The sequence below is a fragment of the Bactrocera dorsalis genome, chromosome 2, assembly GCF_023373825.1.
Source record: "Bactrocera dorsalis isolate Fly_Bdor chromosome 2, ASM2337382v1, whole genome shotgun sequence".
Lineage (NCBI taxonomy): Eukaryota > Metazoa > Arthropoda > Insecta > Diptera > Tephritidae > Bactrocera > Bactrocera dorsalis.
In genome coordinates, this window is record NC_064304.1 from 23,717,724 (window position 1) to 23,741,948 (window position 24,225).

The 24,225-nt window shown below is 38.1% G+C and overlaps 1 protein-coding gene across 8 annotated transcripts in view; it reads right to left on the reverse strand.

Annotated features, from left to right (window-relative positions):
- Positions 1 to 24,225, reverse strand: part of LOC105231102 (band 4.1-like protein 4) — a 224,591-nt gene that overhangs the window by 76,570 nt on the left and 123,796 nt on the right. For all 8 annotated transcript variants that reach the window (XM_049450541.1, XM_049450538.1, XM_049450537.1 and 5 more), the window contains 3 exons: positions 8,386 to 8,490; positions 5,836 to 5,960; positions 1,469 to 1,566 (listed from right to left, as the gene is read on the reverse strand). In XM_049450541.1, the coding sequence (XP_049306498.1) occupies positions 1,469 to 1,566; positions 5,836 to 5,960; positions 8,386 to 8,490 (328 nt within the window). The remainder of the gene's footprint in view (positions 1 to 1,468; positions 1,567 to 5,835; positions 5,961 to 8,385; positions 8,491 to 24,225) is intronic.

Consider the following 24,225-nt stretch of genomic DNA (forward strand, 5'->3'; position numbering starts at 1 on the left):
AACTCGCCTAGTTGTTCCAAAAAAAAAAAAAATGTTTCCGTCAATACCGTGAAAGTATCGTCTGAAATTACGAAAACGCACAGAAGTGTAAATACATACAGACATAGTATTATTCAAGTACTTCGATTGGTGTGTCTAAAAATACCCATAATCTGTTAAATGAGGCTCATGATAATAGCAACGTTCAAGCGCCTCAGTGTCGAAAATGGCTAAAACGAGCTGAAAATGTGGAAGTCTGTCTCACTGTCGTTGCAGGCGCTTTGATTGCCTCTTTGCGCCTCATTAAGTGATTTTAATAAAACACAATAAATTTCTCAAATCAATTGCGACTTATTAATATTTTGCTAAATGAGCCTGAAAGAAATTCAATGCGAAATGACATATATATATATATAAAATCTATAATATACAATTTTGGTATACTCGCATATAGGAGGCAGAAACGGAAGTAAGTTGATTGTGAAATGAAAGAGATTATTTTAATATGATTTTAAAGATTTCGTATACTTGGAAATTTAAGTTTAGATTCAACTTTTGATATTCGAATATTCTTAATGTAATGCGAAAAATGAAAGAACATTCGATAGAGTGAAAATAAAAACTTTATCAGTTTGGAAATACTGCAATTTAATTGAGTTCTGTAGATATAATATGGAAGAGGTATTAGAGATAAAATTTATTAGTAAATATGACAAATGTATTATTGTTTTCCTTCAGAACCAATTGTAAAATAATCACGTTGTCGAGATGAAAAATATATCAAAGGAACATTTAAATTGTCTAAGGCATGAGATCTTTTTCTCCTCAAGATGATTTTGAAAAGCTACAGTGGATCTACGAATTGTTTTTTTTGCAATCAACTTGACCAATTTTTGTTCTTGCATTTTCCAAACCATTCTGAAGACACGAACCATTTGGGCATATAAAATATTGTTAAAAATATTTAACAAGAGTTAAAATAACTCAATCAACTGGTCACTCTCTCTTTTGCGAGAGAGTTTTGAGAGGATGTTCACTCACGCTTTTAATTCTGATTACTGTATAGACTATGGTATAATAGGTAGTGTACGAAGATGTTATACAACGGTTCGCTGCTCTCTGCGTAACGGGAGCTCCCATGCCTCTCGCAAGAGACGCGACTAAAATCCAATCTCCATTAAGTCTGTTATTTGGCTTGCCTCGAAATATCAGCATAGTCTTGTCAGACATAGTGCTATAATATTCAGCTTGAACTGTTATTATAGACTTTGAATGAGATTCCATCTAATGAAAAGATATTTCAAGTTCAAGCGATAAATATTTGGCTCGAACGTAGGATCTTCTTGGAACATTGCAGGAGCCCATAGAGGAAAGCGATGACTCTTGGTAAGGTGGAGCGGCTTTAAAAAAGTACCTCTCTTGGATCACCTTTCATAACTTTTACATAGAAATTCCGTTATATAGTAATTTAATAAAAAATTTTACTTACATTGCACAACGAACGCGCCCAATTCTGCAGCCAACTCGAATGCGACCGGTAATCTGCCTTGTAGGACATCTTGCTTCACTTGTAGAAACAGTTGATACCTGACAGAAAGAAAAATTATTATTATAAATTTGCAATTAAAAAAACTTAGTTACATTTATAAAAAAAAATATAAATAACTAATAATATATTACTTTCTAAATGCTTTAAAGCAAGTTATTCGAGGCCACATAGCCTCTAGTAGGCGTGCTTTTTCAACGAAAGCCATCAACCAAACACCGCTTTATGACCACAATGTTCAAAGCTAGCCAATACAATGAATCACTTAATGCGTCAAAATAAGTTTGCCTTTTGAAAATCGAATTATTAGCGTTTAAATAAAGCCTCAACCTTAAACGGCCGCATAAATCGCGTCTAACCTGGCTATCATCGAGCGAAATTGAAACAGCTGAGTGCACACGAATGCCAAGCTTGTTGCTGCATTTTAGGCACATTGTTGTTGTGATATATTGTATGCCGACAATTAAAGTGCAGTGCCAACACTCCAAGGCTACATAACGGTATAATCGTAGCGCATAATCAATTCGCCATCGAGCCAAATGGCAATAAACGTTAAAAGGCCTAAAACAAAGCGCAAACACACGCATATATGCATATATATATATTTAAGCGAGCTAAAGCATTAACACACACACATACACACAGTTGCAGAGTAGATTTATGCCTCTGCAATATTATTATGTTGCTTTAACCCACGCCCAGCGGCTCAGAGCTCGAGTTAGTCGCCTATTAGCGACTGTTATGCACCAGCGGAAATGCTCAATTGCGGGCGTGTGAGTGTGCGTATGTGTGAGTGTGAGCGTGCGCTTACAATACACTTCAACTGACAGGATATAACAATATTGTGCGTAAACAAATGCATTTATTGTATAGGCTTAACGAATTTTAGACGCAGCCGGCGAGTGAGCGACACTTGATTGGATTGTATGCGTATGTGTATGTGTGTATGTGTGTGCGTGAGTCAGAATTTGCAGCAGACGGTAAATATTGTATGGCTAGTCAATGTATTGCAACCACAAGTGCTCGGCAAACTACTACAGCTAAGCAAATACACAGATATGCAGATAGATTGCCACAAATATCAGCATTAAGGCGGGTCAAAAGGAAAATTTTATTTTAATACGCTGCAAAAGGAATATTAAGTTAACCACGAGGTTTGTAAAGGAAGATGTAGAAGGAAACATCGGAGATCCTGTAAAATATATGTATAAATGCTCAGCATGATGAACCATATCCGCGCGTCTGTACACCCGCGAAATCGCCCTCCTATGCCTAAAATATTGATCTGACATTTCGCATAGGTGCTTTTCTCTCCAAGAAGCTGCTCATTTGTCGCATACGGCGATATCGGACCACTATAGCATAAGCTGTCATACAAACTGAACGATCGGACTAAAGTGCTTATATGGAAAGCTTTTTCATTTGACGAGATATCTTCACAAAATTTGGCACCGATTATTGTCTAATGCAGAGATGCAATATGCGAAGAATTTGTTCAGATCGAATCACTATAACATATAGCTGCCATACAAACTGAGCGATCGAAATCAATTGCTTGTTAGGAATATTTCCTTTTTTAGAAGTATATTATACGGTGCAACCGAAGTTAACGTGTCTTCTCCATTTCGAATGATATTTTTACGAGATCTAGGCAAAAAAAATTTAATAAAACTTAAAAAACAATTTTCGACCCACCCTAATAAGCAATCACATGTTTAAAAAAATATTTTATTTATAAATATACACATATGTACATACATATATGTATATCTTTACGTTAATGCTTAATCAGTTGGCTAACATTTGCTTATGCACATAAGCAAATACGCTTACATACTTAACTGTATACTTAAGTACTTATGTAATTGCGAAAGTTGCCTTGCCGTATTGTTTGCTTAGTTGTTGTTGCAGTTGACCGTTTTCAATGGCTCGATCGATTATGTCTCGAAAATATTTGCCAACAAACACACTTGTTTGTTGCCTCAAACGGAAATATTTGTTTAATTGCGAATTTCCGGCGACTCATTAGGGCGATTAAAATTTGTTGCAACGGTTCTTCAAAAGCTTTTCTCAGCTTCTATAATACAATATACTTGTACATATGTACATACATACATAGACGATAATGAGATTGCATAACAATAATAAATATTCTGTCTTTTATTTAAATTGCACAAAAATGGGCTTATGTAAGCATTCATGTGCATATATTAGCCTTTTGGCGTAAATATTTACTTGCCTTAAGCTTAAATTTTGCGCATTAGCAATTATTGTTATGCATTTCTTTGAAGTAGACAAATATTTGTTTGTTGCAAAGTAATTTTGCGTCAAAATAGAAATGCTTTTTGATTTTGATTTGTGGTTTTAAATTTCGAAATTTCTATGCTAATTGCTTCTGAGAAGCAAATATTAGTTTTACTTATGGCATTTGGGCAAATTTTTGGATATTTCTGCATGTAAGCAATTTTCATAGTGTTGGGTTAGATATGTGAAGTTTTATACTATTTTTGGGAGATGGTGATGTCCAATATAGTTAAGCATATTTGAAACTCTTCTCATGATTAAAACAGTCAACCATAAATGCCAACTGTTCTTCGGAATGATAACAAATATTCCCTATTAAATTTGAAGTGCCTGAGTTTTTCTTAAAAAAATCAGGGAACATCGAAATGGATCAAAGCGGTTCGATGGTTTAGACAAATGAGCAGCTTCTTGAAGAGAAAAGAACGTGAACTTGTGACTTTTGACACAATTTCTGCAACCGCAAGACTTGTTACGAGGGCTGCTATATATATTTCTGGCCTAGGCAACACTAAGTGTTGCCAGGTGCAATCTGACATTTCCATTGGAAAGTTTGACATTTTTTAGCATAACGTCACTCAGAACGTTTTGCCATTTAATCGTCAATTGTTTTATTTACAGGGAATTAAAAAATTCATCTCGGCCAAAAAATGGAATTAACTCGTGAACATTTCCGTGCGATCATTTTTCACAACTTTCGACGTGGATTATCACGACAAGAGTGCATCGATGAACTAAAATCTTTGTATGGCTATGAAGCACCATCCTATAGCACTGTGAAAAACTGTTACAACGAATTCAATCGTGGCCGACGCTCGCTCAAAGACGAATTCCGTGAAGGTCGTCCAAAAACAGCCGTTGTGCCAGAAAACATCGATGCCGTACGTGAACTGATAATGCAAGACCGTCATACCTTCAGATAGAGCCATGCCTATGCATTTCTCCCACCAGCATATATTCGATATTGCATGAACACCTGGCCGTAAAAAAGGTTTGTTCTCGTTGGATCCCGCACAATTTGACAATCGCTCAAAAAAAGGCTCGTGTGGATTGGTGTAAAGAAATGCTGAAAAAATACGATCGCAGTGCTTCAAAAGACGTTTATAAGATCGTCACAGGTGACGAATCATGGATCTATGCGTATGAGCCCGAAAAAAAACAGCAATCGACCGTGTGGGTCTTCCAAGACGAGCCAAATCGAACGAAAGTTGTTCGTGGAAGAAGCACTTCGAAGCAAATGGTTGCCTGTTTCTTCGGCAAAACTGGTCGTGTGGCGACTCTTCCGCTTGAGCAACGTAGGTCAGTCAATTCTGAGTGGTACACCACCATTTGTTTGCCTGAAGTCTTCGGAGAAATTCGAAAAACGAGCAAGAGAAGACGAATCATTGCGCACCATGACAATGCGAGCTCTCACACATCGGCTCAAACCAGCGCCTTTTTGACCGACCAAAACGTCGAATTGATGGGTCATCCGCCGTACAGCCCTGACTTGGCACCCAATGACTTCTTTTTATTCCCACACATCAAGAAAATAATACGTGGTCAACGATTTTCGTCGTCAGAAAATGAGTTGAAGCATTCAAAAACCATGTTTTGGAGGTGTCTCAATCGGAGTGGAAAAAGTGCTTCGAAAATTGGTTTGAGCGCATGCAAAAGTGTATAAATCTTGATGGAGAATATTTTGAAAAACAATAAAACCATTTTCGTTGATAAATATTCCTATTTTCATTATTAGGCCAGAAATATATATAGCAGCCCTCGTACAACTTAGACGTTTGAAAGTTCAGTGGGTTCCAAAGCGGTATGATCATATCATGATTGGTTCAATTTTCTTACTATATTGGAGCTTCGAACAACGATATATTATATTATGCGGTCATGTTTAAGGAAACATACCGTATATAAAGTGTTGAAAACAAGTCATCAATAGACTTGTTTGGGTGGCGGCATAAAGATTACATTTTTCTCGCGATAACTAATACAATACATACTCTTAAGTAACAACTTACCTCGTTATTTCCTCGAGTAATTTACACGGATCTGCTGCATAGAACTTTACACCAAAATACAAATCATATGGATCTGACTTGGGTTTGAGCTGTCGTGATATACGAGACGCTGGATCCAGCCAATGCTAGAAAAAGACAAAAATAGAAAAATTATAATCATTTGAAGTAGGCAGGTGACTAGGTCAAAAAATGAAAGAAATATAAATAATGATTGTTATTAAGATTTTCAGCGCTTTCTTTTACTTTCACAGCAGTTTTCATGATGAAAATTTATTCCAATTAAAGTCTTACAAAGAAGTTCAAAGCACTGACATAAAAACAAACTCGAATATTTAGACGGGATATACTAAGCTTGTCACGAAGTGTGTAAAGGAAGAAGGAAATATGGAAGATCCTATAAGGTATATATACAGGTGATCCAAGTAGGCATTCCAAGCTACATAACTTGGTACAAAATACAGCTTGAGCAAGAACTGAAGTCTTCAGACATTTTTCAGCCAAATTTTGTCAAGCGATGAGGCCCATTTCTTGTTCAATGGGTCTGTAAACAAGTAAAATTGGCGCATTTTAGACGAAGAGCAACCTGAAGAAAATCAAGAACTGCCATTTCATTCAGAAAAAATAAGAGTTTGGTGTGTTTTGTGGGCCGGTGGAATCATCGTTCCATATATCACCGTCTATGACGACCGTTACTGTGCAATGATAACCGACTGTTTTATACTTGAAATTGAGGCTCGTGATCTCGGCGACATTTGATTTCAACAAGACGGCGCCACTTCCCATACACCACATCAATCAATGGATTTATTCTTCGGTGAGCAGATAATTTGACGTTTTGGGTCTGTCGATTGGATACCAAGATCATGTGATATCACAGCTTTAGACTTTTTCCTGTGGGGATATGTAAAGTCTAAAGTCTATGCACACAATCCCGCTTCGATTTAGGCCTACCTCGAAACATACAAATGAGCGGAGTGGCGAGCTGAGCCAATTTAGTCATGTCGGTCAGTTCGTCTGCGTACGAGTATATGCGAACTAGTCAGAAACTCCTCATTTGTTGGAACCACTGATATCAGATCAATATAACATATAGTTGCCATACAAACTGACAGCTCGAAATCAAAGCAAAAACTCTTTTAAGAATATATTTTTCACGCTGAATCTTATTTCTTTAAAATTGTTACTGTATAAACACTCTCCTCAACTAAATTCTAAGAAAGTAGCACTGTCAAGAACAGACTTCTGTGACCTTGCGAAAGTCAGTTCGAACTTTTGCCTGCAAACAATAATGAAGTAGTAAAACAAGCTTACACACACATACATATCTGTACTGACTAATAAAATATTTATGTGCGAGCACATGGCACAACACACACCGGGAATCATAAACTACTTTGTTAGTGAGCTTATGCCCGCTTTATCTGCCATTTTATTGAAGCGAAACTATATATGTATGTGTAATGGGGACTGCATAATATGAGCATAAAAGCGATTTAGCTGGAAAAAGGTTGCCACTGGCGAAATGAACAGCGAAAAGCACCGTTCGACATGCGATGTGGCAGGAAGCGCTGATTCAAAGTCACAGCGGAGGCAATAAACTTTGCATAAATATGTTTATATCTAGAAGTAAGATATATTAAATATGTATGTGTGTGCGTGGCATGTGGCTGCTCGTAAAAACAAACTATGCGCGTGCAGCTGATTTGTGTGCAAAGGTAAGTGAAAAGCCTTCAAGGACAATGCTTTCTGGCTGCCAATACAACTCACACGGCGAAGAAGTTCGCGGCCGACTGACAGTCTGGCAAACTTTTTGCGCTGCTGCACCCCATTGTGTGACAAGCTGCCATAAGCAGCGCTGTAACGGTAACTCTTGCGAAGTTATCATGTACTTTTATACCATATATGTATAGTGGCTCCGCAGACAGCGCGAATATTCGCAAATTATTCAGTTTCTCAGTTCCTCTGCCTGTGTGTGGCACATTTTCAAGGTCTCGCCGACTGCCTAACTGTCTTGCAGAGTTGTTATTGCACTGGTTTATGTGTGTGTACGTGGTAAAAGGGAAATGGAAAGTGAAATTTATTTAATAATTTCTTGCCAAGGGCAAACAGGTAAATGAAATTCACTATACCACACATAATATAAAGGAATTCACAGTAAATGTATAGCTTTATAGGTATATGTGTTTATATGTATGTGTGTATATATTTTGCTTTCATTTTAGTGACAGCTTTTCACTTTGTACCATCATTACGGCTCAATGAATGCGCATGAAAACGAGGCACAAAATGAATTACGGCCTAAACGAGCGGAAAGTTTGCAATGCGACCCCCCAATGTATGCTACGATATATGAACGCTGAAGTAAAAGTATGTGCCAAATATTGTATGACTGTGTGCGCAGCAAAGTAGCTGACTTGGCTTGGAATTGGCAGCACATAATTTCATACTCACAAACATTTCTCTTTAAATACATACATACATATAAATATATAACAGTATGTGTAGGCATCTATATACAGTGTTTATAACTACCATCGCACTTTTACTTACCGTCTGATTCTCCTCGTCAATATAGCGTATGCCGAAATATGAAGTTTCGATTAAATTAAGTCTGGCGAAAACAACATCCAACAACGCTTGGCCCGGTAAATCATCCTGCAAATAAACAAGCAGAAATATTATGTAAACAAGTCAACGTCAAAAAGTATATATGTGTATGAATGTGTATATTTACGCGTAATTTTATTAAGAAAAGAAAGCAGAAAAAAAGAAAAGAACATTTTTTGGTAAGGTTTGCTTCGTTAGCCTGCTCACACCACTCCACTTCTCCTTGCTGCAAACTCGAAGCAATGTCCGCCGTTAATCAATTGGAAAATTGTTTTTTTTTTCTTTTTCTTTTTGTTTTGGAGGTTTTTGGGATATTTGAGACAGCGAAAATTTACGATTTATCAAGCTAATTTTGGTTTTTTAACAGCAGTGCTTTAAATATGCAGAGTATGAGTGAATAGCATGTTATTTTCAAGCAAAATTGGCATTTAAGAAATACATACATACAAAAAAATGATACATAACTTAATTAACTATAGCTTCATAATATTATTAGTTAATTTAGTGCAGTGCAAAATACTTTAAAAATAGTCAAAAGTGAAATAGTGTGAAGCAGAAGTTATGTTAGTAGGTTGAAACCCTTTGGAAATGTAAGACAAAATATAAAAAAAGAAAAGAAAAAATTTCCGCCGATCTGAAGTTGGGAATATATGTGTATATAAAAATATATATATATGGCAATAAGATAAAGAACCGTTCGAACTAGAGACTGCTGCCGTTCAGGCAAGTATTGAAAAAACCGCAATTTATTGATCCAAGAAAAATTCTCAATAATTGGAACTGTCTCAAACCACAACCTGGTGGATTTTGAGAAGAAATTTGGCCTGCCATCCATACAAAATTGTTCTCACTCTAGAACTGAAGCCATTGGACCTCCGTAATAGACATGAATTGGCTGATTTTGCCTTGGAACAACTTGAAAATGATAAAAGAAAACATCACCTCCGATGAGGGTCACTTTCATGCGAATAAATAAGGATGACTGTCGATTGTGTTGCGAAGAAAATCTGCAAATTATTCATGAACAACCATTTAATTCGCCTAGATGGACGGTTTGATATGATTTTTAGTCTGGTGGAATCATCGACCCTTAATTCTTTCAAAATGAAGCTGGTGGCACCGTTACTATCAATTGAGAGCGGTATAGATCGATGATAAACAACTTTTTACGGTCGCCATTGGAAGAAGTTGATCCTGACAACAACTGGTTTCAACAAGACGGTGCTATGTGTCATACCGAATTATTGCGAGAAAAGTTTGAAGAATCGATTATTTCCAGAAATTGTGACTTAAGCAATAAACCAGACTCTCTTCAGGCTTTAAAGGCCAATATTGAATGCTCTATTCATAACATACGATTTAGATTTAGTGGAAAAAGTATTCGAAAATTGTATATTTTTAATGGTAATAGTACTTCGTAAATTCTTCTGAATTTAAATTAACATTTCCGATTGACATCCAGAAACCTCCCCTGTGGATTCGCCACTGCTTCACCCATAACTTAAAGGTTTATGGAGGTCCTTGAGGGACTAGGTTGGAATTAATTCTAGAGCTCGAGCTGAAATTTATATTATGGAAAGACTAAAGGTTGGCAACTGCAATCACCAGCTATCAAAGCCATTTTGCCACTCCAACTTGTCAATTCTTTATAACATCAAATCTATTAGAGAATTCTATATTTTTAAATGAAGAGTGTTTCCTGCTAAAACTAAAATTTCTTGAAAAACACACATGAAATGACAAAAAAAAAACATTAAAAAAAAATAAATTTCCACAAGACATATCACCGCTATTATTTTATTTGCACATATTTTTCACCGCAGCAGCGACAGCTGTACAAACAACACGGCGTATGAGCAACCACAATGAGAGCGCTCAACAAACACACAGAACCATAGAAACCTGCTTGCGGAGGGTTGCAGGGTCGCAGGACATTGCAAGTGCCATTTGAGTAAATAGCTGACATTGCCTTTTGTGACAGCCGGAAAAATTTGCGCCCGACGGCACACACGCAATGCGAGTAGCAACAAAAATGAACAGCAACTACACTTTCCAGTAACAAACGGAAGCGAGCGAACAGCAACACGCAAGGCCAACACAATAACAATTCAAGCAGTTGTTGTTGTTGTTGGCTAGTTATAGTTGTGCGTCTGAGGAGTTTTCGGCGACATGCAAAAAATTAAGCGGCGATGGCATGCCAGACGGCACGGAGGGCCTGTGGCAACCATATAATGAAAAGGACGGCAAAATAAAAATGCGTCATAAAGTGGTATGCCCTCACACACTTAAACACATATGTGTGCTGAGATGTGTGTTTGTGGATGTTTATGGTTTTGTGCTTGCCACCAACAAAAGGGGTAACCAAAGTCATTACTCACAACGGCGGTATTTTTTTCTGGGGGTGTGTCCGCATGCTTGTTCAAAAATTTCTAAATTGCCTCAAATAGCTGAGCTGCATGTGTGGCAACTTCCATATGCAAAGGCATGTCGTTATGTCCACCCACTCACACACTTATATGTATAGCAGGTCGTGCGTGTGGTCGTTTGTGGCACGCTTGTTACGCAATGGGCAGCTTTGAACACAGCTTGAGGGTGTCTGCATAGTCAAACTTTATTTTTATTGTTACTCCTTGTTCCTGTTTTTTACTTTCTGTTTTCCATTGTTTTAGAAACACGCAACAACTGAGGGTTCAATGCCGCTTTGCAACTTTTAATAATTTGTCTCCGTTTGCGTTAAAGAGACACTAACAAATGTAGCAGCTTACCACATGACATTGCATCATTTGTCAAAACCTTTAAGCATTCCATTCAACTGCTCAGCATGTTGGAAAATCTACAAATTAGATAATTTTGAACTATTTTAGTTTCCAAGTTTTGGTGTATTTATGTTTTGCTTGCTTTGAAGCGGTAAAAGCGCACAAATCAAACTTCAAGCAGCCGTTCTGGATGGGTTTGTGACTTCGCATAAATGTCGTGATTGCGCCTAATTGTGGGCAACAATTTAATTTCATAAAACGTAACCGGTTTGAAAATTGGATTAAGGCTCTTAGACTTCAATAATTTTAATTCTTAATGACGGCTATTATGTTAGGAATTTCACATGGTTATACAGGTAAGGTTGAGCAGAATCATCAGCTCCGTCAAAATCGGGAAGACCTCTCCAAGCCGTTCGATACCAGACGAGGTTTGACACGGTAATTTTCTCTCTTAATAACGTGATACGCACTAATCTGAACCGCAGTGACACTGTCTGCTCTAAAAGTACCAATTTACGAGGGTCCCCAGATGACAATGACACCGTAGGCTTTAATGACAAAGCCGTCGGCGCAACTTTTTCAGCATATCAAAAAGAAACGACAGATATTGGTCTTGGGAACTACGTCACTGTCGGTGGCAATAAATTTCAAATCAAGCGCTGAAATAATTCTTGACAAAAGGCGCTACTTTGGAATCGCTGGACAATTAAGAAACAGATTCTTTCCACGACGAACAAAAGTTACGTACTATAATTCTCTCATACGGCGCAGTAACATGAACGATGACGCTGAACATGACAGTGATGAATATTTGAAGATGCAACCATGAACTATATGTGCTTTACGAAGAGATGGATGCAGTTAAGCACACAAGAAACAAACGAATGCACTGGTTAGGCCATATTGTTCACAAGGAATATAGTCCTTCGATACCCAAGAGTGGATAATGAGTGCAAGGAGGCTCAAACATTCAATAAAAACAACAAGGGCATAGCAACATGTCTGCACTTAAAATGTGAAATCGGCGTGGTGCGTTAGAATCTACTCGATTGTCCAATGAGAATTTCATAACATTTCATTGATTGGAAGTGAAATTATTGCGTTTTAAGTGTCAGCATGTTGATGAGCTTCGAACAAATAACCAACATTAGATTTAGTTTTAAAATTGGAAAAACTTTTACCGAAACGTTTCAACTGATGAAGCAAGTTTATGGCGATTCAAAGTGGTCGTGAGGACTTGAATGACGATCAACATGTGGACCAATCAAAATCCGTAATCACCGGAGATTCCATCGAAACTGAATTCATCAAAAAGAGCCCAACTCATCATTGGAATTCATGGAAATGGAATTGAACATCTCCAAAACATCGATTTATAACATTTTGACAGAACATTTGGGCTTACGAAAGGTGTGTACACGGTTTGTTCCGCACAAATTGACACACGACCAAAAAGTGCTCAGAGCCCGTCTCATCGATCGACGCTGTGACCAATTATTTGACCAAAATCACATTTTAACTATTAATACCCCGAATTCACCTGATACCATTAAAATTCACCAGATATGGCACCGTGCGACTTCTTCCTTTTCGAAAAATGCATTTGCCCATGAATGGAAAGCGTTATGCAGACGTAGAGGCCATTCAATAGGCTTGCACCGGCATACTGGCGGTCATACCGGCCAACGAGCAAAAGCATGTGGAACGCTTTTGGACCGTGCAAAAAGCTGTATTGAAGCAGAAGGAGACTATTTTGAATACAATAAATCGAGTTTGCCAAAAAAATCATTTGTTCAAATTTTTTTTTTTATTCCTGTTTACTTTGGAACGATCTTCGTAATACTCTCTATTCATAACTCATATATGTAGTTCACACATACATATGTATATCAATTGCCATATCTCCAATCTTTTTGAATAAAAACTAAAGTGAATAAAAGCTGAAGCCATAAAAGTTTTAAAATATTTTTCCAAGCATTTAAAATCCTACAAATTGAATTCATAAATACACAAAGTATATTGTTTTAGCAAAAGCCATCAAAATCACCAACACACAGTTTCCACCAAAAAGCAATTCAATTCCGAACACCATAAAACAATGCGTGAAAAGAATTTTGCCGAAACCTACTAAAACGTTTAATGACGAAAGTTTAGAATTTCACAGAATTATGAAAAATGGTGCCTGCATCCTGCGGCAATTGATGACAGTCAATTTCGCTTTGTGGTGAATGGTGATTGTGAAAGTTGGACACAGAATTTTATTTTAAGCGAAATTTAGTGATAAAATATTGGCTTTTCTGCAGTTGATTGTGGCCACAGGCAGTTTTTAGTTTTCGGCATTTTTACTTTGTTTTGAATTTGTCGAGGTTTTGGGTTGCAGTTGGAAAAAGCATAAAAAAGTTATGGGAAAAATACATATTTTTAAAAATTTTGCGTTATATATTTTTTTTTTTTTCATACTTTACAAATTTTATTTTATTTTATTATTTGAATGTCTCTATTTGCGTCTAGGCTTGCTTAATTCATATTTATGCCAAACAAATTCCTTCTAAAAGCACAAATCTTAAGCTTTAGGAGCATTTCGTTGATTGCTGCTTTAAGTTTGTATCTAGTTGTGTAGTAGTTATGCGTGCTTTGTCTTCTTATTGCTTGCCTTAAGTTTCGTTTTCGTCCAGTTAACTAGAAACCTCAGCTTACGCTTTAACCAGGACAAGTACAGTTAGCGCGCACTTTCTGCGGTATTGCTGACCTTTATATTTCTCTTGCTTCTAAAGAAAGACACACATGTTTTTTTAACAAAATCATGTACAAGAGACTACCCTATAGGAAAAATTACCATTAGAAAGTTATATAAGAATCAAGCTGAACTCGACCAAATCGTAAAGTATTATTTCAGTGTTGCCCTAAAAAATCAAAAACATCAAAAAATCGAACACAGATTGTTCGCATGTTTTTTATTTTAATATTCTCTAAAAAGGCGTCAGCATTTATGATTTATTTTTGAGACAGTAGAGTAGAAAATTGCTTTAAATAACTCGTAGAACGAAAGAAAGAAAGAAAAATTACCCGTCTGAAGAACAACAAAGCGGCGGGGTCCGATGGATTGTCAGCCGAGCTATTCAAATATTCGATGATTGGAATGTGCTTTGCCTAATCCACAAAGAGGGAGACCCCTGGGATAAGCCACCTCAACACCGCTTCTAAGGTTCTATAGAGCGAACTGTGAGTAAAGGGTACAGCCCACCAGCAACAAACTGATTGGACCTTATCTGAGTGACTTCAGGCCTGGAAAATCAGCAATCAGCAGATAATATTGGCCTCAACTTTCGCGAGATTAGTTCGGATTTCTCCAGGTTGTACAAAGAAGCGAAGTAAATGTCATCAAACAAACAATCGTCGCACTCGTGACTTGGTACCCACTGTTGACGGTGCTTACTTCGAAGTCGTAGATAATTTCGTCTAACTTAGAACCAGCGTAAACACTACCAACAATGTCAGCCTCGAAATCCAAGAATAACTCTTACCAACAGATGCTACTTCGGACTGAGTAGGTAATTGAGAAGTAAAGTCCGCACTCGACGAACAAATAGCAAACTCTCTAAGTCACCCATTATTTCCGGTCTTGCTATATGGTGCAGAGGCATGGGTGATGACAACATCTGATGAGTCGACGTTACGAGTTTTCGAGAGAAAGGTGCTGCGAAAGTTTTATGGTCTTTAGCGCATTGGCAACGGCGAATACCGCATCTAATGGAACGATGATCTGTACAAGATATACGACGACATTGACATATAAGCTATGACAACGCCAGTTCCATTCAGTTTTCCTACATGGCGCTTGCGACCTTAAAGCGTCACTGCAACTTTGCCTTTGCAGCACAACAAGTCGGCCAATCTAATACTTTTCTGCGCATAATTAAATTAAGACATCCAACGCCTAAGTGGCAACTACAAACACAATTCGCCGAAACACAGTGTTGTGAAGAGAAGAAAGGCGGTCAATAGGCACCGCAGCAAAAAGCGCCGACAACAAAAGCAAACTAACAAACCAACTACTTTGGGTCAACAGCTTTGGCCGCAACACCATTTTCACAGGCAACGCTTTGCGGCATAGAAAACGACATACAAACAAAACGCTATTCACTTGTATCTCTGCTACAGCTTAATCTTCCAGCTCATCAGCATCTTCATTTCCATTTCTATCATCGCCATTATAATCTTAATTTGCAACAATTGTGCTGAGTTCTTGAGCAGCGTTGAGGCTTTGCGCAAAGAGTTAAGGCATACTATTTGTGGTTGTTGTTGTAATAGCGTTGAATGTGGCAGTCTGCAGCCGTGTAATTGCGGACAGCCAGCATTAATATTTTCAACTTCATTTCGGGTGATTTATCGTGTTGGACGTTGGCGAAAATGGAGAAGATTGGTGGAAGAGAGGAGGCGGCGAAACGAAGGTTCGGCAAAATTGATTAATTATTTGCCATTATTTGTGGTTTCAGGCTTCGCAGCTACATATAGATGTACAGACTTAAGTACATTACCCTAAATAGCCAACTAAATGGGGCGCAGCCGGGTCTTCAGGTGCCGTATGACTGGCAGGCTTCGTCGAACCCTTACAGCTGCCTGCTTGCCACTAATTCACTCATTCAGTCATGGTAATGAACCACAAAATTGCATTTACTTATAAGGATATAAGGATTAATTCAATCAGTGAATTATTTCTGTGCGCCGACTCGTCTGTTTGTCTGTCCAATAATTTGGTTTTGTGTTTGCTTTGAGTTGGTTGCCGACTTTTGTTGAGAACTTTCGTTGAAAGTGAAAGCAAAAGGCAAGAGTTCCTCATTGATAAGCGCATTTGGTGCTATTAGGCGGCTTTTCTTAGTAAGAAGAGGAAGACAAAGGTTTAGTGTTTATTGCTGATGAGCTTAAGTTCGTTGCTTGAAGTTATTTTATTGGAGAAGAGGAGGGGGTAACATGACTACAAAGCACAATTTTCTGGAGCAAAAGTAAGCCAAATTAAGCATTTCTAGTGCTTAAGGCCTCAGGAAACACGTATATGTACATATGTAAGTAAATGCGTGGTATTCATAAATAGTTTTTGTTAAAGACATCAAACACTAAATTACGATTTTGTGTTTTAAAACCAGAATTGAGCCGATTGGATTTCATTGCAAAACCAAAAAATGAAATGTTATAGATTAATATAATTGATATCAGCCATCCTTTGTCTTCGATTTGTCAAAGTTTGGCGACGGTAGTTCCAAATCAGCGAATAAGCATATAACAGGGCAATTGAAAAATCCCTGCCTAAAAGGTGATCAAATGGAGGTATTTTTTCTAAATGCCTCTTTTTGACAGATGGCACATGGGTCATGGTAAGCTGTCATGTTATTTTTGTTCAGCATTGTTCGACATTCCATCGTCGAAAGACTTACGCCTGAACAACATAAAACGGCCTACTGAGCATACTTTTCTCAACACCATCTCCCATCTTGAGACCCAGCATCCGTTATTGGATCATATTCGACTGAATAGGTCACGTCCAGCACGCAGTAAAAAAATATGACGACCGTAGCTGAGAGTCTAAACGAAGTCTGTGGAGAGTCGATTAGGCGCCGTTCGCAGCAACATCGACTGACGTATGGAACGTCTTGGCGCATTTTACGTCGAGATCGTAAATTGAAAGCGTATGTACAAAACACAGCTTGTGCTAGAATTCAAGCCATTCGAGCTCCCCAAGCGACATCGCATCGCTCTATGGTCTTTTGAAAAGCTTCAAAAAGTTCCGTCGTTTTCGAGCCAAAATTGTTCTGCGTTGAGTCCCATTGTGGGTTCAATGGGTATGTAAACAAGCAAACTTACCGCATTTGAGATGAAGAGTAACCTGAAAAGATTCAAGAGCTGCAACTTTATCCAGAAAAACAACGGCTTTGTGTGGTTTGTGGGCCGGTGAAATCATCGGTCCATACTTCTTCAAAAATGATGCTGGTGTGAAGATAACCGTCTATGGCGACCATTACGATGCAATGATAACCAATTTTTTGATACTTGGAATTGAGGTTCGTGATCTCGGCGTCATTTGGTTTCAATAAAACTACGCCTCTTCTTACACATCACAACAATCAATGGATATTTTGAGAGAACACTTCGGTTATCAGATAATTTCACGTTTTGGGACGGTTGTTAGGTCACCAAGATCATGTTATATCACGCCATTAGACTTTTTTTTGGTGAGGATACATAAAGTCCGAGATCTATGCGGGAAATCTTGCTCCGATTTAGACCTTGGAGCACGTCGTGTCATTCGCCAGTTATCAGTCGAAGCTCAAATGAGTAATCCAAAATTGGAATCAAAGTATGGAACTTCTGAGACGTTTATAGAAAAAGAAAGTGCTGTTTCCCCAAGACAATGCCCCGTGTCACAAGTCATTAAAAACGATGACACAAGTCCATGAATTGATATTCGAATTGCTTCCTCATCCACCGTAAATTCCAGATCTGGACTCCGGCGATTATTTTCTGTTCACCGATATCATAAGCATGCTCGCTGGAAAAAAAAATAGTTGTCAAATGAAGAGGTGAACATGGAAACTGAGACCTACTTTGAAACAAAAGACAAATCGTGGCACAAAAATGGTATTAAAAAGTTGGAGTGTCGCTATAATCACTCTATTACGCTTGAAGGATACAATATGGAATTAAAAAAACGAATTTTGACAAAAAAATGTGTTTTATTATGGTGGGCTGGAAATTGACCTGTCAAAAGTATAAACATTTAAACAACAATTTCTAGCACTTCTTCTGCCAAAAAGCGAAAATAAAAAAAAACAAAAAATCTACGGCTCTCAGTCTAAACGTAATAGTCTTCCATGCAGGCAGTCGAATTTCATTCATTTTGATATACACTATTAAATCCCAGAATTTAGCAAATATGTATGAGCCCGTCCAGTTCTTTTCGCTTCCCCCGCCACAATCTAAATAAGCAACAGTAAATCTGATAAGCCAAAGTGCACTCACTCACAAATCTCCCATAAAGAATACGCAACCTTGGTCGAGCATTAATAAAGAGCCATTGCCGCTCAGCCATAAACCACCGGCAGACGCCGAACGCAAAGCAAACGGCTGCCTAGACTTACACAAACCGCAACGTAGCTGCCCAAATAGGCGACTGCGGAGATCGCAGACATTCTGCTACGCCTCGTTGCTGTCTATCGCAAATCTACATATTCATTTAATATTGACACACGAAGATTGAATAGGAAAAGTGCAGCCGCACGAGCGTGAAGAAAAATATGCGCGCCATTGCAAGTGGCCAAAAGTGGGAGAGAAGTACCTACATAGTATATCTATAGGCATATACATATGTACATATGTATGTAGTTATGTATGAAGGTAAAGTTGCAGTGAGCCGGGGGCAGCTAAGCGCAATCTCATGCGACTCACGACGACTTGGCTGTTGGCGAGCGCATTTGAAGCGTGTTGAATGGCGTTAGACAACATTTGATGCTATCTGACATTGGCTGACTCCAGCTTGTCCGATTATAAGTACATTTTTACACACTTTTATTGTATTTAGTAGAATATTTATATAAATATATGTGAGTGTGTATGCCGCTGCGGCAGTCCAATTGTCTGGTCGCATCGCCTACATTCTTAGCTCCGTACTGAGCGGCTTTGCGTCGCAGCTTTAAATGCCAACTGTCTGTCTGGATCTATGAGCGCGTATGTTTGTTTGTGTGTATATGCGCTATTTAAGCGCGGAGTATTATTTCCTTACATGTGTGCGTGTATATGTATGTATGTATGATATATCTAATTGTTGCTTGCTTCATGCTTGCGGTTGTGTGTATGTGTGTGTGATTGTGTGCAGCTTACTTTTATGGGGTTTCACTTGCATTTTCGAAACCACACACACGGCTGGCCAGCCAAGATCCATGTCTTAAGACACGATTTACTGAAAGCGCTTTTGTTGGACGCGACCAGACGGCTGGCGGGCGCTGCAGTTGGCGACCTGGCAGACAACGCATGTCTCTATGCGGTTTCTAAGATGGCATTATGGGTTGTATTTATTGCAAATTGTTGTTGTTGTTATGTTTTTGTTGTTGTTGTTATTTTTGTTGTTGTTGTTGTTGTTGCGGCGTCGGCTATTTCTACAATGTACTACTGCTACTTTTATTATTGGCGTTTGTTGTTTTTGTATTTCTATTGTAGTTGTTGTTGTTATATTTTTGTTGTTGCTTTTTTGTTGTTGTTTTTTGTTTTTGTTGCTGCGACATTAGCTGTATTTTCTACTTTTATTATTGACTTTGTTGTTGTTGTTTTTATTATTTGGTTGTTGTTGTTGTTGTTGTTCTTGCCTTTATGTTGTTATTACAACTATCGCTGCTCCAGCTATTGCTTGCGCTGCCGACTTTATTGTGCGCTATTGTTCTCGCTCTTGCTGCTTGTTGTTATTGTTGTAGCTCGCTTGCAGCTGCAAATGCTCGTATTTATATTTGCGCTTATCCCCAAACATAAATAAAGAGCTCACCTTGATTCCTATAGAATTTGCACAAACATTTGACAGCTGCGCTAAGCCAAAGGCAAAGGCGACAGCGGCATTGGACAGCAAATGTAAAGGCGGAAGGCACAACCAAAAAAACAAAAAAAAAAAACGGAGCGTTATGCAGTACAACAACAAGCCCGACAGTAAAGCACTGGGTGGATTAGGGCGCGTCCAGGTACATTGTAACTTAGATGCCACAGCAGCTTTAGAAATTGCTAAACTACTTTTGGATGGATGTAGCGATGTCTTCGAGATGTCTTGCGCTGGATTTGGCTTAAGCACACAGCAGGCACTTACAATGTTGCAGCTTCAAAGCCACACGTACACACATACATACTATATGTACATACCTATGCATATGGTATATTTGTAAAAATCCAACTACAACTATTTCATAAAATATGTTGGTGAATGTATTCCACCGCAGTCAAGTTGTGGCATCTTTATGGCTTTGGCATATTGTTCAATGCGCATACGTTCTGTCACTCTTATCTCAATGCAGCATATTTGCGGTTTTCTATTGTGGCATGCAAAGCGCTTCATCTTCATCACGGCGCGCTTACAGGTACAGCTAGAGCCATCTGTTGAATGTCGTTTGCTGAGCCCTCCACCAAAGCTGACAGCTGGTCTTACGAGTGAGTGAATTATCTGACATTGGCGGTGATCAGTTGCCATTGCGAGCGCATTCAAATTTTTGATTGAATTGTTGCAAATTGTTTAGCAGTCATCGTTTTTCTTGGTACCTCCGCGGAAGCGACATGTTTGTGTTGTCTCGTAACTCACGGTGTGGCAAAGTGAAGCTGGACGATTTTCCTAGCAGCTGACTTTCTAATTCAGGGATCATTGACAAGACTTTATTTGTATTGTTTTAGAGCGATTTGGGAGTTTTGGATGGTTGATTTTTTCATAACTGTTCGTCCATCAAATCATTCAAGAATATGTAATGAGATAAAATATTTGGGAAAACATGTAATTATTAAGGGCGCTATTGAAGGGTCTCTTTATAAAACTGAGGACAGAGGTAAGTTAAAGGTTAAGAAAAGTGCTTCTTAGAGGAAAACAGACTATGAGTCTTCTAGTTTTCTAGTTTTCTAGTATTCCATGTATTTGATGAATAGCTAACTTTTAAGGTCTCAATAGTGATTACAGAGTCACACAAACTAAATCTCTAATAGAGAATAATGTTGAAGGATGAACTCTAAGAAAAAAATAATAGCGAATAAATTGGTATAAAGAAGAATTCATGAAACTAACGTGGCTTTTGAAGAACATAACAGAGCAGGAGACTCTGAAATATCTTTTCCAACCAGAAAAAAAAATTTATACCAAAAATATTCGCTCATTTGGAAGGCAGAATTAAAACCAAAAGACGTTGAAAAGCCCTACAAAGGAAACGTGTTGGCATCGGATTGCGATGGTGATAAAATATTGATTCATTATGGCCACTCTGAAAGCCAAAAATCATAAATGAACTCTGACTAACAAGCCCACTCAACGGATGAAGTTCTAAAACCGAGTCAAGGCATTAAAGGCGAACGCATCGACAAAAACTCAGCTAACGGAAGATTAACGAAAAGTCTCCGATATATGTGATTGACTAAACAGATGGCAATAATTTTTCATCATAATATCGCTCGGCTTCGTATTGCGAGTCCGGCTAAAACTTTATGGAAAGTAGAGCCTGGGAAGCTACAGGCCTTACAGCTCAGACCTTTCTCCTTCTGACTGCAATTTTTATCGTCGATGCAAACACGAAGACAGACGGAAGCAAAGGAAAGAGGAAGACGTCCTCTCCGTTGGAAAGACAAGATGGAGAAGGACCTGGCTACACTTAGAATCTCCAGTTAGCGCCAAACAGCGAAAAGCAATAACGACTGGTGCGTTGTTGTAAACTCGGCTATAACCACGAGGCGGTTTCTACGCCAGTAAAGAAGAAGAAATACACCTGCGTAGGGTATTATAGTTTCAGTACTGCTGAAGTTAACGGGTTTTTCTTGTTTTCGTTTTTCAGTTCATTTTAATGTTCTTAACATCCTCCGTAATCTCGAGTACAATTTCAGCACGCGGAAACAATGCAAGCGCCATAACAAAAGTGGAACATAAAATAAGGCAAAAATATGCAAAATAACTTTCCAACAACAAAACAAATAATACGAAACAACAAAACTTAAATGTTAGAATGAAGAGCACATAATATTAAATGTGTAAGCAGCAACGCTCTTCAACAATGCCGCATAAAGTGCAATGTATGCATGTTGCATGCCACACGTGTGTCAGCGATGTCACAAAAATGCAAAAACAAACAACAATAAGCGCATAAATAAACAACAAATACGAAAATAAAACAAAACAACAAAGTAAAAAACAAAGAAAAACGTGAAAAGAGAGGAGAAAAAGGCGAAAATATGAGTGCAACGGAAGAGCCATTAAATGTTATTAAAGCAAACGTTTGCAATTGTCGTCCTCGAGGACAGCAGCGGCGACCAGAGCGATGCTGCATGGCGAGGGCACATGTGTGGCAACGCTAATGGCTGGTTGGGAGCTTTAACATTGCAAACAAAAAAAAATAAAAAAAATACTCAAGTAAACCGTATAATAATTACACGGAGAGCAACAAAAACAACAAAGTGACAGCCACATAAACATTTGTATGTAAATGTGCATATGGTTGTTGCCACAACATTGGAGTACACTCCAGCGGCACTGCAGCAGCTGTGAAGAAAACACAGTGAAGTTGCAAGTGCACGCTGTTGCCTAACTGTTCTGCCCGATTTTATTTATTTCTACTTTTATTTTCCTTTCTGCCGCCAGCATTGCAGCTGTTGTTGTTGTTGTTGTTGTGGTTTCTTCTATTTTCTTCTCCTTTTGTTTTCATGTGAATTTCGTATTTTGTTTTTGTTATTTTGTTTACATTTAATTTCTTGTTTTGCTGTGGCATTTGTCACGGCTGCTGTTATGGCAGACCGTTAGATGCTGTCAGAGGTCAGTGGACGATTTGGCACACACTCACATACATATATGCTTATGTATGCATGTATGTATATGTATCAACAAATGCTGGTAAACATGAGGCTGATAGGTTGCAAAAGGTAGAGTGAGACAAACAGCGTTGGCTGCCCTGTAGGAAACGGTATGCTTACATGAGAACTCAGCAGTTATTGCAGCCTTCTTGGCATAAGTGCCTCATTTTCGTCAAAATTTCTCTGTCCTCAGATCGCTTAAGGAGGATTATTTTATTCTATATGTTTATTAAAAGGGGTTAGGGTAACAAGAAATAGGTAAGAGTGTAAGCCATTCATCAAAAACTTGATTACAGAGTTTATAGTTTTTGACTTACAAAATATGACAAAATCCAAGATTCTTGATTTATATGACTATTTTGTTGTTTTTTTGAAAAAAGCTAAGTTAAAGAATAAGAACAAAATAGATCAAGTTATAATTTACCAATAGAAACCTCTGAAAAATAATTCTTGATTGGGTAAACCCCGCGTCAATTGCGATAAAGTAAAATCGTCTTCAAAAATCATCTTTGGGATCTAGTCAAATGAGATCAAAAAATACAGCATACACACCGGATCACAGGAAGCTACCTCTGTCTTCCCAAGAAGTATCGTAATCTATTTTGAAAACAGGCGCTGCTCGGTTGTTTTTGCAGAAACTCGTATTTTGGGCGTTTACTGGAGAACATCATTATGACATTGTTGGTATGCAATTGAAGAAAATTCAAATACGAGTATTCCATAATACCCCAGTATGGTCTTTAATGTGATACAATTTTTGTCCTTCTTAAGTCAATCTACATAGTGACACCTCCATATTCACAAATATAAAGCATAGCGAACTGCACTGCAAGTAGCTTTTACTCTTATACTTTCACGGAAACCATTCTTGCAATCTTTAGCTTTCCACTGAAACTTCCGAAAGCTCTCGAGAACTAAAGAAGATGATTGCTACAATACAACGACGATGTTCAAAATTTTGCTAGCCAGACTGCTGACACGGCTACATTTTTACAGTCATCGAATTGGATATTACAGCTTCTGCAATTCATTTTCCACTGAGTGTCCATCTTGGAGTTATATCACCATCAATTGTAGGCTTGGATCTCAGCTTGCCCTTGCAAAGTGAGTTCTACGCAATTACTGGTCTGGTCGGAAATTTTTTACATGTCGTTTTTATACTAAAAAGCTATTCATTCTTCAGAACCTCCGACATCGGACAACTGTGGAATACAGCTGCCATAAAAACTGAACGATCGGAATATAGTTGTTAGGTGAGATATCTTCACGAAATTTTATGTAGATTATTGTCCAAGGTTTTGCTACATTTTTCGATCAAATCACTATAGCTTATGACTACCATCAAAATTGAATGTTCAAAATCAGAATTATGACAAGCCAAACTTGGAGTTTACTTGCCGAGTGGCGGCAGCTTTGTATCAGGAACCCTTGCTAGCAGATAATATAAAATGGGGAAAAAGTCGAG